This window comes from Adelges cooleyi, unplaced genomic scaffold (assembly GCF_023614345.1).
Source record: "Adelges cooleyi isolate 19-005CV unplaced genomic scaffold, UGA_ACOO_1.1 ACOO_flye_CR_arks_rails_tigmint_CR_PRNA_30, whole genome shotgun sequence".
Taxonomy (NCBI): domain Eukaryota; kingdom Metazoa; phylum Arthropoda; class Insecta; order Hemiptera; family Adelgidae; genus Adelges; species Adelges cooleyi.
The window spans coordinates 13,768,249-13,784,896 of NW_026095971.1; the positions used below are offsets into that span (position 1 = coordinate 13,768,249).

Consider the following 16,648-nt stretch of genomic DNA (forward strand, 5'->3'; position numbering starts at 1 on the left):
ATTTTATGAAGTCTATTGTCATCCCGCCGCCGAAGTTTACAACGTCTTTGAAAAGAATTTCGTATTGGCGCGAGATGCCGCATCAAAATTATTTTAACGAACCACAGCCCATGGGCCTCAGCCTACATGCGACCTGTGTGTCCCTTTTTTTGATATCGATACTACTAATGATGTTAATAAGGCATACGCATTATTATTATGAATATTTAGCATAATGGTTTTTGCTCGACAAATATATATATTTGAATCTATAATCCGTATTTAATTACTAAGCAATTACATTTGTTTTATAATTTACTAAATTATAAACATTGCTTTCTAACTTATCAGAAAATTAAAATGAATGTAAGTAAATTATATTCAGCTTAAGACGAATATATTTTAGGTATAGTAGTATAAAAAAGTTCCATTGGATTGTTCACAAAAAAGAAAAAGAAATTAAATTAATATACATGATAATATAATATCATTATCAATATTATAATATATAAACAATACTAGATCTCAATTAAGATTACATTGCCTTCACCGAAACTGATTAAAAATGTTAGGCATACCTGTATAATTTTACAATATATTTTTAAAATTTGACAATTCATTTATTCTTGCTTACTAAAAATAATTTTATTGTTTGAAAAAAATACATATTCGTTTTTTGGAGAGTCAAATTAAGTTTTTTCATTACCCAGTTAACAAAATCACATACATACAGATTGAGACTAAATATGTATATTTTTTTGTTAAATTTTCTCTTTTTTACATTTATACCCTGCATATTAACATAGCTTAGTTGAATTTTTGAGTAGAAATTATTAGTTTAATATTTTTCATATAACTTTAATGTAAAACTTAAGTAAAATTAATTTGATTCACGTTTTTCATTTTTACTTCTTTAGGGGATGAATTTTGGAAAATCCTTTCTTAGTGGGTCTCTTCGTCATAAAACGAAACTACTAACTAAATTTCATACTCATAGCTTCAGTAGTTCCGTCTAGGTGATGATGAATCAGTCAGTAAGAACATTTTATTTTATATATTGACGCGTCATACGTAAAGTAGCACCATTCGTGACTTCTTACGGAGACAATCACTGTTCACAGAATCTTATGAAAAGTAGCACCGTTCAAGTTCTTATGAAGACTAGCACTGTTCAAGCCTTGGTGCCAACAGTGCTAGTTTTTGTAAGAACTTGAAGGGTGGTACTTTTCGTAAGACGCGTCGATATAGAGTTGTGTTTAAATGATAAAAGTTTTGTAGAATTTTAGTATACAATTTACAAAACTTTTAATATTGATTTAAATAACATTTATATTTTGTATATTAATAGGTTCGGAAGTATTTTAATCTATTTTATAAACAATATTGGTAAAACAAAATACAATATTTTCAATTTGATTAAAATTTTTAGAAGATTTGTGTCGTAATGGTAACAGTTTTTTTGCGCTTGTACATAGATCAAACACATTTTTGTTAGCTTAACAGCATAATATGTGAGTGATGACGCTACCTTAATACTACTCAAGAAAAAACTAATAGTAAAATAATTATCTTTTATTTGTGCTTTTTATTTTAAATACCACAACATAGTCAATGACATATATAGGTATAAACAAAAACATTTAAATTATTACAAAGTTTTGACAATGTAAACAGAAAGCAATTATTTAAAAATGGAACAATTGAACTTTACATTGCATTGATAGAATATAAACTACTTTTATTTTTAATATATTTCCAATGTATAATATTTGTTTGATTACGCCATTTATATTTAACCAATTAAACAATTATAGAATTGTTAATAAATTATTAATAATAGTAGATTAAAAAACAACTTTATTTGTTTTATACTAGGATAGTCAGGCTAGTGCTAGTTAATAAGTAAAATAGGTTATATAGTTTAACTTACAGGGTATATACAATATTCCCAGACTTTAGTATATAACCTATTGAAAACTAATAGCCATCATTTTATAATGATTATATTATTATTATTATTATTTATTATTATTATATTATTCAAGATTTTCATGAATTTTTAAAGTGCAGTAGGTGCATAATAGATGGTACATATAAAAAATAAGTGATAATAACAATAAGATATATAAAAAAAATTGTATTACAGTATAGAACAAAAAAATGAAATAATTACATTACAGTAGATAATTTTGTTTCTATCTTAAATAAAAGTTACACAAGCATATTTTCAAGTATACATTGATCATTGTTTTTTGTCTAATATAATATATTATGTCATACACAATAATTTAATTATAATAATATAATTAATTAATTGAAATGTAATTAGTTAGTTTATTTGACTCTACATTTAATGATATCTACTGAAAATGTCTTAATTAGTTATGAAATAAATTTGTTTAAAACATAGTTTATGGACAATTTTACTATAAAAAAAATCCTATTCCAGTTTGGAAATAAATATTTTATGAATTAGGGGAAAAATCTTGACAAGCATCATTTTTGGGGAATAAATAATGTATAAGAATAGATAGAATATGACGAGAATAGAAATTAAAAATAACCCGTACATTTTTAAAATTTTAAAAGATAAGTATTTTTAATATATATTCAAATATGACAAGTAACACTACTAATAAAATGATTACGGATTATGTTTCAAGGAATTTATTTATTATATACCACCGAATAAAAAATGAAAATATATTTAAATAGGTATAGTACAAAATTGGAATTTATTTTCTACACACAACATACTATTACTTCCAACATTTCTAAAAGTGTAAGTAGGCTTACTTTTTATTTTTTTTTACATTTTCGTCATTAAGATTTAAATAAGCTTTACCACAGCATGTAAGAACACATCCAGAAGCTAGGCCAACCAGCGTAACCAAAACAGAGTTGTTTGGTAGCAAACTGCGTACTATAGCCCATGTCAGCACTGATCCCAAATTGAAAATGATCGATCCGTATGCACTGAAAATCAAAATTAGTAAATTAATTTCCGTTATTATTAAAAAACATACACTTTTTACCTGTAGAGAACACGCAATTTCAAAGGTGATTCACTTAAATGTGGACGACCAGAAATGAACAAAGCCGATCCAACACAAGAATTCAGTAGCAGCAAGTTGGTAAGGTCGGGCATGGGTACAATTCTAAAAAAAAAAGACATTTCAGTAGAGTTGATCTCGATATATATACAGATAACGTGCAGCAATTGTCATACCTTTGCAATAGTCCAGGGTTCATCACATTTATAGATAAAACCGTATAACTGAATGTACCAAAGGCTGGAGCATAGAAGTTTATCGCGGAATTTCGGTCAAGTGCTGGAGGTCTATAGCTAACGATTTTAGCAATCAATGAATTTTTGTCTGGAGCCATTATGTGTGTTTGATACGGTACAAAGTATAAAAAGAGTAAAAAACTGTTCTAAATTCTAATTCTAAAAACGTAATAAAACAATATAGAATATCAATTGGAAATTGGAGCTGAACGGCCGAAACATTAACTACTAATAATGATAAAAAAATTGTCTTATCAAAAGTAACAGCAGGTAAACTTGATGTGTCTACATAAAATGGTAACTTTTTCCTGGTAATAAATGGCGCGCATATATTTTTTAATTTTCAGTTTTAGTGAACCATTTTTAGAAATTTCGGAAACATATTATTCGTTCTTAAGAGAAATGTATTACAGTTTTATTTATATTTCGTGGATAATTACAATTTAGTGGAAATTTCAATGTATGTTTGTATTTTTAAAAGTAATTATTTCTCTGCATTTTTGTTAAATAAAATTGTATTCGATTAAAAATAAATTATGATATCTTTTGTAGTATAGTTTTCTGTTTTTTTTTTTAATTTCAATTATTATTATTTATTATTAAAATCGTAAAGTAGGCATTTTGTACTGCGTTTTTTTATAAACATTTTAGCGTTCGTTTGATGATAGATAGCGCTGTCAATTCCTGTTGGAAATAAAAAACCAAGCATAGAAATGTAATTTCTTTAATAAAATAATCAAATACTTATAATTTTGTTTAAACGATTTAATTTTTATGATATATCTATATATGTATATAAATAGTAAATAGTAAATTGTATACATTACATTTTGATGGTTTAGTTGTATTTTAAGCAGATGACATACTTATAGTTTTCATTGTCAAATCTTGGGAATGGGTTAATTATAAAGCAACTGTTGGTGTCAACAAAGTTTATTAATGCCTACGTGACATAAATTTGACTCTAAATGGAGATAAAACAATGTTTATGAAGTATTTTAATAAAACGTTATCAAATGTTAATCCGATAATTATACATATATGTGTCGGTGGGAATAGTAAACTATTAAAGAAGTAACAAGCACCCGATATTGGGTATCATTTTTGATAATAGTTTACGATGGAATTTGCATACACAAAATCTAGTAGGAAAGCTACGCGCTATAATTCCTACATTTCATAAGCTTATTGGTTTGGTATCCAAGCAAACAATGCGTGTAATATATTTTGCTTTAGATCAGTCTATCTACCAATATGGGCTATTTAGTTTGGGGTGGTCTAGATGATAGCATTTAAAATAAATTACTTTATAAGCTATTATTTAAGGTTGTGATTTAAAAACTAGTTACAAACTACAATATTTATAATTTAAAAAAAAATGTAAAATATATGGTACTAATTACTATTTGGTCTTCTTCATTATTATATTTTTGTATTATTTTCATGTCGCACTAAAAGTATAAAATCGAAAAACTGTAAAAAAAACTTGAAATCCCTATCAATAAAAACCACCGCTTGTGGCAAATATCATATTATTGTAATATTATTATATGCAAAAAATAAAAATGTATCAGTTCTTTAAAAAAAATACTTTATAACTCAAATTCTTGAAAATTTGTGCAATTGAACTTTTAGTTAAATGAATCATATTTTGTAAAGACAAGCATCGTTTAAAAACAAAATTAAACATACAAATAAATCAATCTTGCAAGTCCCCAGTGATTATAAAATTATTATTTATTACATATCGTCAAACTAAAAAAATCATAATTAATTATCGAGAAAATATTCTTCAAGTTATTCAATGAGTTCTAAAATATTATATTTTATTACCTAATCTGTAAGATAACTTATGCACCTAATTGTATTATTTTTAATTTACTATTAATTTTATTAGCTTAAAAAACAAAATTACTTATTAATTATATAAATCACTTATATTGAAGCATACCTAATTCTTTATTAATTTATAGCTTGCAACATGGCAACATAAGAAATATCTATATTACCTCATAAAGTACGTTATAGGTATTGTATCATTTTTTATTTATTATCCATTATTCGAAACTCTTTTATTTCGCCAACGGAAGCGTGTTTATTTTGACAACATGGTTCTTGTCTCTTATACGTGTCTGTGATACGTGACTTGGCGTTAAGTTCTATTCTTAAGAAATATGAAATACAAAATTTCAAAGATGACTAAAGGAAACCCAGTGTACAGCAGAATGAAGTTACCTAAATACCTAATATTATTATCCTTTATTTAAACGTCACTTGTTAGCCATTTTTCAATATCCTTTGGAAAGTAAATTAATTTTGTTAAACGAGGTTGTGCTCTTTGTTAGCTAACAATGATTTTTATGGCAACAAAGTGATACAGCGCAAAGATATTAATATTATGTTTTTAGTACTTCTACACGCATTGTTCCGCACGACATCGGTTTTAACTTTTAAATAAGTATTTCACGATGCTCACTCTAATATTAAGTTGTTAAATATTATATAATAATAACAACAGCTTGAATTTACTAAGTAGTAGTAATATTATAGTTGTATGGCAAATTAATTATAACTTATATACACGGAATATCAATTTTCGTATATTGTCATGTAATGTTCTTCCTTAAAATGTTTATCTTGTCAATATGATTAAAATCATATTAAAACCTAGGAAAAATTGTAACCAAAGACTTTTCATTGGATTTTGATTCTGATACATATTAAATAACATTAGCACAATTAAAGCTCACTATTATTTGACAACAGGAAACAAAAAATTTGCGATTCTTTATATTTGTATACAGTTTTAGGACGCTTTTCTTCAATAGAATATTTTTTAATACCAGTCTAGTCATTTGTCATGTGTTTTTTTTAAGTCTATAAAAACTTTAGTTAATGTTTTTCTACTTTAAAGTTAAAAATTAGTTGCGTCGCACAAAATACTGGTCCCAATGTTGACCTTCTAGGCATAAATAAAAATTGATTATTGACCCCTAACTTTTCCTACTACTTTACTCAAACTTTTATGGTGTGACTCATTATGAACATTTACTTTCTGAAAATGTGCAAATATTTCAGTAATTGCTTCCTCAAAGAGAAAGCTACGAATTTGTTTTATAATCTAGGATGTATAGGAGTAAGACCATACGCATCTTTATCAAAAATAAAACTTGTTATGTATAAATTGTATAAATAATAATAATAAAAAAAAAAATTTAACATTTACGTATACTCGTAGGCTTCGTATCAAGGTTCGACACCCCTTGAAACCATGGACGGACTCCTCAGCACTAGCTAACATAATAATTAATATTAACTAGATCTCTTTTCATACAAATCGCTACAATAATAATACGTAAATAATAACAACAATATGGCGATAAGGCGATTTTTTTCGCCTAATATAAGTTACGTTTGTCAACACAATGTCAATTAGCTCAGCTTCAAAGTACTGTTTTTTTAATGTTAAATATTAGGCAAAATTTTAGATTTATCCAAACAAGGATATGATATTGTCTCCGAAATCTTGTGATCTTTCGTTTTTTTTTTAGGTATTTTATATCTAAAATCTTCATGGATCGAGTAAAACGCATTCTGCGTAGGTGTGTTTTAATGTTGGTAAATTGGCTGTATGATATTGTCTTCTTAACTGCTTTAATATAATACGGTTGTGTTCACAACACTTATCGAATAACAACTAATGGGGAGCTAATACACCCTAATAATAACCGGGTATTCGTAACTAAAATCAAAAAGTCACGTCTGTTTAATGTAACGGGATAATCGCAGGAAAACGTCGAAAAAGCTCATTGCGGTTTTTGTACTCAGCATCCTTAGCATATTTTGTAAATTCTATAATTGCTGATAAGTATATGATATAGATTATAGGCATACAAAACACACGCAGTGTAATTTTTCTCACATCACGTTTGGTTGTGGCTGTGTACAGCACAATATTATGTGCATCGTACCTACTGAGATAATATAACGTTATGATGATATATAATGTATATGTGTGTAATAACTAATAAGTATATTATGTGTTTCCAAAATAGGAAGGTGATTTTTTTTTCAATCCACCACCGCACCGTAGCCGTTCATGACCTGTAAAAGCGTCTGCGTGGTATACAGTATACCTACAACGTACATTTTACTCATTGGAATAAAAACACGGTATATACTAATTATTACTGAAACCTAAATCACATACTCGAACGTCTATACTTAAAAGAACGGTACCCACACATTTTTTAAGGAGTATAATAAAGGCAGTTTTTCGCAAAATCTTAATTTTATTTAAGCCGCGCAGTGTGTACCTATTGATACAGTAATGATAATTTTTTCATGGTTATAATATTATGGTCGAGCTATTACAGTAATTTTTATATAAAAAAATGCCAAATCTAAACCGTCTAAGGCTCGATCGGTGGGAATAACGGATGTTAAACGTAAGAGAGAGAAAAACGAATATAAACAAAATTTGGATCTATTAAAAAATTACCACTCTTAAGCATAGATAATATTATCCTTCATCTTTCTATGAACATTTGGTGAATGTAGTATTATCACAGCCTCTAGAGTGATTAATCGCGCAAACCATGTTACCACATCACAAAATATTAAGTACGCGTGGATAGAGTCCACTTAAGTATAAGAATGTGCTCTTCTATTAGTCACATAACACATTCGGTTTTTTATTTGCCTAATCAAGTATTATTACCTAGCGAATTTATCCATATTTTTTGGTTTTACACACATGATTATCACTTACAGACATTCGAAAAACTGGTATTTACCCAACGGTCACAAGGTTCTACGGTTATGAACGTGACTACAATATTGGTCGTAACAGGGAAGTATGTAAAAGTGTCCGAACTGTTTTTTATGGTCATTGAAATATGTATGTTAATAATGGATCGTAAAATTATTTAAAAAAACACATAATTGTAATGAAAATATAATAAAGTAGTTAAGTTAAACATACCTAAAATATTAACCAAAATAATGCACAAAAATGATAATGAAAAAAGTCAGAAAGATTTGTTATTCTCGTCTTACGGTGAAAAAGGAGCTGAGAAAGTACTAGATTAATTTTAGAAGTATCGGTTAAGTACTCGAATTATTCAATAATATTAAATGTTGCAAATGTCTAAAATGTTATTACAACCCTCCCATTTCACAAACACTATTAAGATAAACTAATAATACATTTGCCAGTTTTCCGTGCAAGATTTACATTATACGATCAAATATTAGGTACAAGTCTTAACGTATCGGCAAATGAGGCAACACTGATATCCAATACTGGATTTTTAAACCTTGGAATTGTCACGCGGGTTCAAGATGCAACTGGACGGGCTATATGTGTATAATAGACACTAGACAGAGTAGAGTGATTTTTAACCCTTTGGGTCTTTTCTATACAATTATTTTGCCTTTTATCGGTCATTTGTCGTCGACGTCAAAGCCAATGCATACAAATAAATAATAAGTATATAATTCCGCACGTGCCATCATATACTTGATTGACCGGTTGTCCGAAAAAGGTGTTGTATGAGATGGCGCGTGTGGTGTGTGGCGCCTGTCGTTAAAATCCGACGCATAGTTCATTGATAACGCCGTTGAGTTGCTCGTTGTTTTATCAGTATTTAATGCAGTTTAATTATCTGTCAAATAACTGGCCGGAAATAACAAGCCAGCAATTGTTTCACATGCATAAAATATGTTCAACCCAAGTGATATGGGTATAATGTCACATTAGTCACATAGTTACATTTGTGATGTAAACAACAAAATCGTCCACTGTCGGGCAGTGCTATAGAATAAAAAATGTTTTAAACGTTTCGAATAGTTAATAATTTTGTATTGACAAAAAAAAAAAAATGTATAAATTATCATCGGTTTTACGGTTTTATTCATCGATTGTAGGAGGGTGCTATACATTTATAGTCTTTGTTGTAATATTTAGCTTATATTTAAACGGTATTTTTTTGTTTATGATAGTTAATAATGTTTTTAAATGTTGAAAATATTTAGAAAATAACATTATACACCGTGTGTATTTTTCATGTTTCACTTTAATTAATAATTGTTTCGTTTTTAATGAACTAAATCAAACGTTTTTAAAATTGTATATGGTATAACTTTAAGGTTGGGGACTATATCATTGTTGCCAAATACTTATTTTATTTTTTAGTACGGGTATTTTAGTTTTTAACTAATATTCTACAAAAAATCCTTAGTTTAAATGCGCTCTTAAACTTAGTTCCTTTATTCTCCACAAGCACTACAGGCCCTTTTCAGCGTCGACTAAGTTTCTCAATCCATTCCGGTCAGACATTCTCTATTTTTGCTGATACGTGAACAGCTCTGAAAATACCCTTTACGCTATCCAACCAACGTTGCCGTGGTCTGCCACTTCAATTAGAACACTTGAAATGCATCCCGATAGCCGATAGGCAACATATGTTACACCTATGTAATATTCGCCGATTCACAACTAGGGGCTTAGTGTAAAAATTAAATATAAATAATAAATAATATAATATTGTTTAGTACATGACAAGGTGCAGATCGGTTGTAATTTGATTGCCAAAAGGTGTGATTGAAGGACGCGATGAAAAACTCATCGAAAAGAAAGTATGTATAATATTATTTATAATAACTTATCTTTCCATCAATTTCATCAGGCGGCAGACAACGCTCTCTGCTAAGACAATAACAAAAATAATAAGTTACTATTATTCTGTTTACCATCGACTACGGTGTGCGGTGAAACAATAGCTTCTTGTGTTCGATAAGAATCGTAATCAAAAATCCAACGGTAAGTTTCACGGTAGTGTTTTGTGGTGATTTTACACTTTGACGTGGAATCAATTTTAATTGTCAGTGACACAGCGTGGCAGTGATGGCATCGTGTAACCTTAATATTTAATGAAATTGGGCCCGGAACCTATTGTAGCATTCTTTATTTTGTGTCCAGCATACATTTTTACCTGGAAAACTTAAATTAAGGATCATAGGGAAAAAATACTCAAAACTGGCTCGGGATGGTAATCGGGATAATACCTAGTTCGATAATTATCCTTATATTTTGGGCTATCACAACATGTTTATGATATTTCATCCTCCCTACTACAGCCATCACAATCATACAAGGGAAATATGAAAAATGAGGGGGGGGGGCTAACCTATGTTGCAGACAACGGTTATGAGGAATCGAGTCATTAGAAAATAATTATAACATATTATATTAATACTAAAGCATATCAAAAGAGAACCATGTTAAGCGTAAGGTAATAAATTACTATCTATATAGCTACAATGTACGTGTACATATGTGTGAGTAGTAACTGGCATTGACGGACTTAACTCTGTTTAACCTCAGACGGCGGCAGTGACGGCTTAAGGATGTTGTTATTCTCGGATATCTAGGCGCTCCGACCATGTAAGTATTTTTGGCTTCGGACATGACGTTATTCTATCATTGTGTTGTAGCGCACACGTGTACCTTAAGTGTGTCGTCATAAGCCGCGGTCCGCGGTGTATACATAAAGAGAAGAGACGAATAAACACTATCGAGCCCGCGTGGAGAGAGGGGAAAACCAGAAGAATTCAAATAACATCTAATCCTAATTAATTACACCCGCAGAGTTATTACGTATCAGAGGTACGTGTGGGTGTCTTATAGTAGATACGACTCGCAAAGAGTCCATAGGCAATAATGCTTAATTACTTGTCATAAGCTTTTGATAAATCTGCGTTTTATCCTGCGTTGTTAGCGTTGGGTAATTAATTTACAGGTGTCGGTGCTCGTTAATAATTGTTCGGATGTCAAATCCTCTGGGTGTCGAGAAATCCAAAAGGTTAACACCGTAGTGAGGACAAAGCGTCTTTTGTTTTATACCAATCACAGTACTCCGTTATTCTTCGATTTCGCCCCCACCCTTCTTTCTTTTTTTCTTATAATGTTATAACAATGTACCTGATCGTTATTGTGACTTATTTTTACCTCACGCCGTTATATCGAAAGTTTCACTACTTAAAAACTTACCTTCTTTCCTACCTCTGCCGATTTAAAATAAAAATGTTCTTTTTTTAAATGTGTTTTTAGCCATAACATATTCCAAGAACATCGTAATTAATATTTAACGCTGAGCACAACTGACAAAGAAATTACACTTAAAATGGTTAATATGCATTTGAATTGATTATAATATCATAATTAATTCAATAATTAAATTAATAATATACATTGATATTAATGTTATTTACTATTTTATACCAAAGTTGTTTTTATAATCGTATAAAATCATTTTGGTTTAAGTGGATTTCTTAATGTTGTTGATTCTTGGGCAACGTTCACAAATGAAAATTATAAAAACATAAAACACGATGCTGTGTAAAACACGTTGTTCGTTTCAATTATAGATTAACGCACTGGAAATGGTTTCACAAAGGAGAGAAGATGATATTTGAAATTGATTTCAGTATAGTTTTAACCACAACAAAAGGAAGGATTTTACGTCGTAGGTAAAAGGTGTAAAGTTGTGTGCCCGATGAGTGCTAATCGATTAAACCACCGGATTCAGTTGTGGTTATCCATTTGAGACCATCGACCGATACTTTGGATAATCGTTTTTCAATACGCGTCGTTTCCATTTTAGGATTTGGTTTTCTTTGTACCGCTGTGACTACATATCAATAATTGAGTTAACGCCTCAGAAAAAAAAAACATTTTTGAAACTGGCGTAGGCAATTATTATTATTATTTATTACTATGGTCTTATGGTTATACTATTAAATAGTATCCTTTCTAAATAGCAATACTGTACTAATAAAACCTAGTGGATGACTTAAGTAATGACCTTAGTAAGGACTCAAGCATTTCTTTCAAAAATATAAAGCTAGAATATTGTGAATGTCGCGTTCCTGTTTTGTTTTATGTGTTTCTGGGTAAAATATCAAATTGACGTAAAATGTATCAGACAGCATATTTAAAATAAAACCATTAGAGATGGCTCATAAGTTAATAAAACATAATATTATTTAGCTTAGTATTTACAAAGAAAAAGAAGATTCATATTGTACCACGATCCACTGTGGGTATGAATGGTTTCTTAGATGATAGTAGCGTTCCGAACCCAAAGAGGATAAGTTTTAAGATAACTAAAATGTCACCTGGATAATAATAAAATAGATTTAAACATAAGGTACTATTTTAGTGAGGTACTGTACTCGTTTATCTCGTTACAAATGAGTCCATTGATTTATTTTATTTTATAATGGGTATAAAATCAGTAGGTGAGGAATAATGAAATATAATAACATCTAGTAAGTTATTCAAGTTTGTACAGATATCTCACCTATTTCAGTTTATTCAACGGGATACAATTACCTAAGTCCTAATTTAACAAACTCGCCAACACGTCAATTGTAAAATTATTTTAAAATTAAGGAGTTAAGAAAAAGTTTTTTGTGAGAGATGCTTATGGACAACGTAGTTACCTACCCACTGGTAAGACCGTTTGTTTTTCACGGGAAAGTGTAAGACGACATTATTACTTTACCGATTAATATTCAATAAAAAAAAAACATTTACTTATATCCGGACAAGGAATCCTCGTCGTCGGGCGTAAATTATACGATCGAGTTCATTGAACAAAAACAAAATAATGTCTAACCGACGCTCATATGCATGAAATAGGCTAAGTCTTGCCTACGTGATTGGTGGACAGCGATCAAATTGGTTTTAGAAAACTTAAACCGCAAAAACCGGTCCCAAAACTATACGACAAACCCTTATTATATGCGAATATGCTTTTATACTAAAATCGGTTTGTGGCCAAAAAAACGTTTATCTCACCATCATCTCCGATTTTTGACGGTATCCACCGCACTATGATATACGATTACAACATAATAGGTATATTAACACATATAATAACATAGTTCAATAGTGGTAGAACCAAAACGAGTATTCGTTCTTTAACATGAACATAAAATAATTAATGTTATGTTAAATGTAAAATTTTAATTTACAAAATTAATAATTTACAATAAGCAAAATTGTTGTTTATACAAAATCATAATAAAATATGTAAAATGCATACTAAAATAGTTACCAATAATATTATTTGTGCGATTATAATACTATAAATTACATAATTATCACTAAGATTGAGTTACTCAATCTTTGTATTACATTATATTAAAAGTGGTTTACAATTATGTTCTTTTAAATAAAAATAATGATCTTAATATGTTTATAATAATAATATGAAGTATACATCCATAGTTAGCTATTTTTATGTTAAATTTAGCAAACGGACTCTATGTTTAATACTTTAATGAATGTTTTGTTCTTTGAATGTACAAGTTCTTAACATCTGCTTTAAACATATTACCAATAACTAATAAACAATCTAAATTATAAACAATATTCAGCCTGACTTTTAATGGTGCTAAACAGATTTCTACTTCTTCTTCTTTATCTTCGCCTTACACTCCCAACTACATGGGGTCGGCCACCCTAGTCCTACACCTTCATAGAGCTCGGTCTTCTTCATCTCGTTCAATCACCCCTGCTATCGTCATAACACTCTGTACTTCGTCCACTCATCTTTTCTTTGGTCTACTTCTTCCTCTTTTTCCCTCTACATTCATCTTCATAACACCTCTCACTGCCTCTGCCTCATCTCTTCTCATAACATGACCGAACCATCTCAACCTATTGTCTCTCATTTTCTCCACAGTTGATGCAACATCTAGACTGCCCCTAAACAGATTTATCGGTTGATAATAATCGTTTTATGTAACATATGTACATTGCCATACGATAAATAAAATATGCTACATATTATACCATTTTATTTTTATTTATTCTTCATCTAAGAACTTGACAGTGAGTCTTTCAGACTTCGTGAGCATTTTATATTTAAAAGAAGTCTTAATAATATTATAATGTTCTCAATTGAGTGTATGTATTTCCATGTAGATCCCCTCGTCTAGCCCTTAAAAAATAGATTTGCGTACAGGTATGAGTCGTAAAGTATGGTGAAATCATTTATTTATGATCTACGAGTTTTATAATAACTTCTATCGTCCGAGATAGAGCTGGTCGCTGTCGCCAGACGGATATATACTTGTCGTAAAAAAAACATATTATTTATCGGTACGATCGATCCTTGTAGATCTTTTTCATTTTTTCTTCTCAATAATCAAAATATGTTAAATGTCCCGTAACGTCCTGTCGCCGTTCTCGTTTATTAGCCGGTCCTATAAGCAGTCTGCATAATATAGTTTACAATAGTGGCCGACATAAACCCTTCGAGTCGCCTCTGACCGACGCCTCGTTTAAGGACTACCGTGTCCATTGGAAACGAGGCTGGCCCTTCCGTGACGCCGTCTACGGTACATCAGACAGGTTAGGCAATTCTTCGGACGAAGACGACAACTGACAAGCAGTATAAAAGGGCGCCGATATATATATACATGATGGGAGTAAGCAAGTGGTGCAGCCGCCTGTCCCAATGGGATTTTAATAAGAAAAATGAACAACAAAAAAAATGTATAGAACAATTATTCCGTTCAAAAATAAAAACTTACCTTTACCCAAATCACGCGGACGACACGACGCGACAGACAGATTTCCATACAGGTAAAAGTATAAGGTGACATAAACCCTTACCCACGAAGTAGACAAGCGGAATGGATTTTTTTATTTTCATTTTTTTTTAATGTATAAACAAGTACGGTATTGTTACGAATGTAACTACCACCGGGCAACTGGTATTACCGGATTTACGGAATCAACTCTTTTTCTATAATATTCTTTACAGACCATGTATTATAATGGATATACATAATAAATAGTATATAATATATAACTGAATAATTAATAAGAAGTCAACTACGCTTACATGTATTTTTTTTATTCTTATGGGATATTAAAAGAAAAAAAATTGTATTTGTTATCATTGTCCGATTATTGTTACACAGTATTACTCTTGCCGTGTTAATGCAGCTCGGTGCGGGATTAAACTGCTACCGGACAACGCGCTCCTTTATAATACAAGCATAAGCGCATACAATATAAAAATAATACCAGGTATATTCTTATATATGCCCACGATCGAAGCTTAAAAACTGTATCGCATTAAATTACCGTTCAACCTCGACACACAAAATGATATGCCATGTATTAAGGTAGGTGGACAAATAACGTGTCCCCCTCGGCCGTCGACTTACTTATTAGATGAGGAAGGACCCCTACGTCGTATGGAGAACATAATATGTTTTTACTAATGTATGTTAATGTTTTTTTTTAAAAATTGTATTAAACCTAAACAATATGTAATAATTATTTATGCCAATCGAGAAATATGGATGTTCAACGAAACCTCAGGACAAGGTTTAGGTGATAGCGTATGGTTGGAACGTTATCGATTTCTATTTATTAATTATTAGTATCAATGTAAAACGGACCATCACAGCTGAACTGAGAACAAAGTGATGTGACCTGTGGGCCTATTTAATACGTTGGATACTTAGCGCTGAGTAGGTATTAACGTAATTTATTGTCATACGTGTTGTATAGTCGTAGAGAAACAATATTAATTACTGTAATAATTTTCCAATACGATAATCACCGTGTTCACATGACGCCGGCATTAAGTATGCCGTTGTCAGTTTTAAGGTTGTTTTTATGGGGTGAAATATACATACACATGCTGTTTCGGTGAACAAGAACATTTCGATATTAATTACACGGCGATATTATATATACATGATTGGGTGTGGCGTGTCGTCGAGTCATTCCTGCTGGTTTTAGAAAATCATTAATAATTGTGCGGCAGATTGATAAAAGAAATTTTTTATTTCGATTAGAACGAAATTATGTTTTATCCCATTTTTAATGGGAACAAGTAAAATGGCATACTTGTAGTTCCTTTAAATATCCCGCTTTTGAAATTAGTTTCATTTGTTTTTATTATCTTTAGTGCGATATAGTTTAATTGTTTAAAAAAAAAATAAAAGTGAAATAATTCAAGAAGAGAACATTTTTAGGGTAATATTAACTTCAATCCCGAACATACGATACGAAATAAAAAAACATAATAATATATGGTCGTTCTATAATTTTTTTGTTGTCAGGAACTATTTCTTATATTAACTTGTTTGTTAGTCATAGAGTTCCACTGTACAATTTTAGTCCTTCATACATACGTATACGTATATGTAAATACATGTTTACATATAATAGTTTTTAAATTTATAATAACTATCAAATTTATATGACTGAAGGAACTTGGTATATTTTTTTTATACAAGAAAACATAGCAAAATTTTTATAATTATTATTCAACTTAAATTAGCGAT

General features: G+C 30.0%; 2 protein-coding genes across 2 annotated transcripts in view; both read right to left on the reverse strand.

Annotated features, from left to right (window-relative positions):
* The window catches only part of LOC126838441 (sialin-like), a 146,527-nt gene that overhangs the window by 65,184 nt on the left and 64,695 nt on the right, over positions 1-16,648 (reverse strand). The window lies entirely within an intron of this gene.
* LOC126838445 (uncharacterized) lies at positions 2,686-3,492 on the reverse strand. Its single transcript, XM_050572852.1, has 3 exons — positions 3,209-3,492; positions 3,015-3,137; positions 2,686-2,955 (listed from the first exon to the last, which is right to left on the reverse strand). Exons 1-3 carry the CDS (start codon positions 3,364-3,366, stop codon positions 2,772-2,774), a joined length of 465 nt encoding a protein of 154 aa, XP_050428809.1. The 5' UTR covers positions 3,367-3,492; the 3' UTR covers positions 2,686-2,771.

Bases quoted from the DNA above. Each gene is read 5' to 3' on its own strand.
- LOC126838445 (XM_050572852.1), bottom strand. From the start codon at position 3,366: ATGGCTCCAGACAAAAATTCATTGATTGCTAAAATCGTTAGCTATAGA. The intron at 3,138-3,208 runs GTATGACAATTG...TTTTTTTTTTAG, and splicing joins AACCCTGGACTATTGCAAAG to AATTGTACCCATGCCCGACC. The intron at 2,956-3,014 runs GTAAAAAGTGTA...TTTGATTTTCAG, and splicing joins AAATTGCGTGTTCTCTACAG to TGCATACGGATCGATCATTT.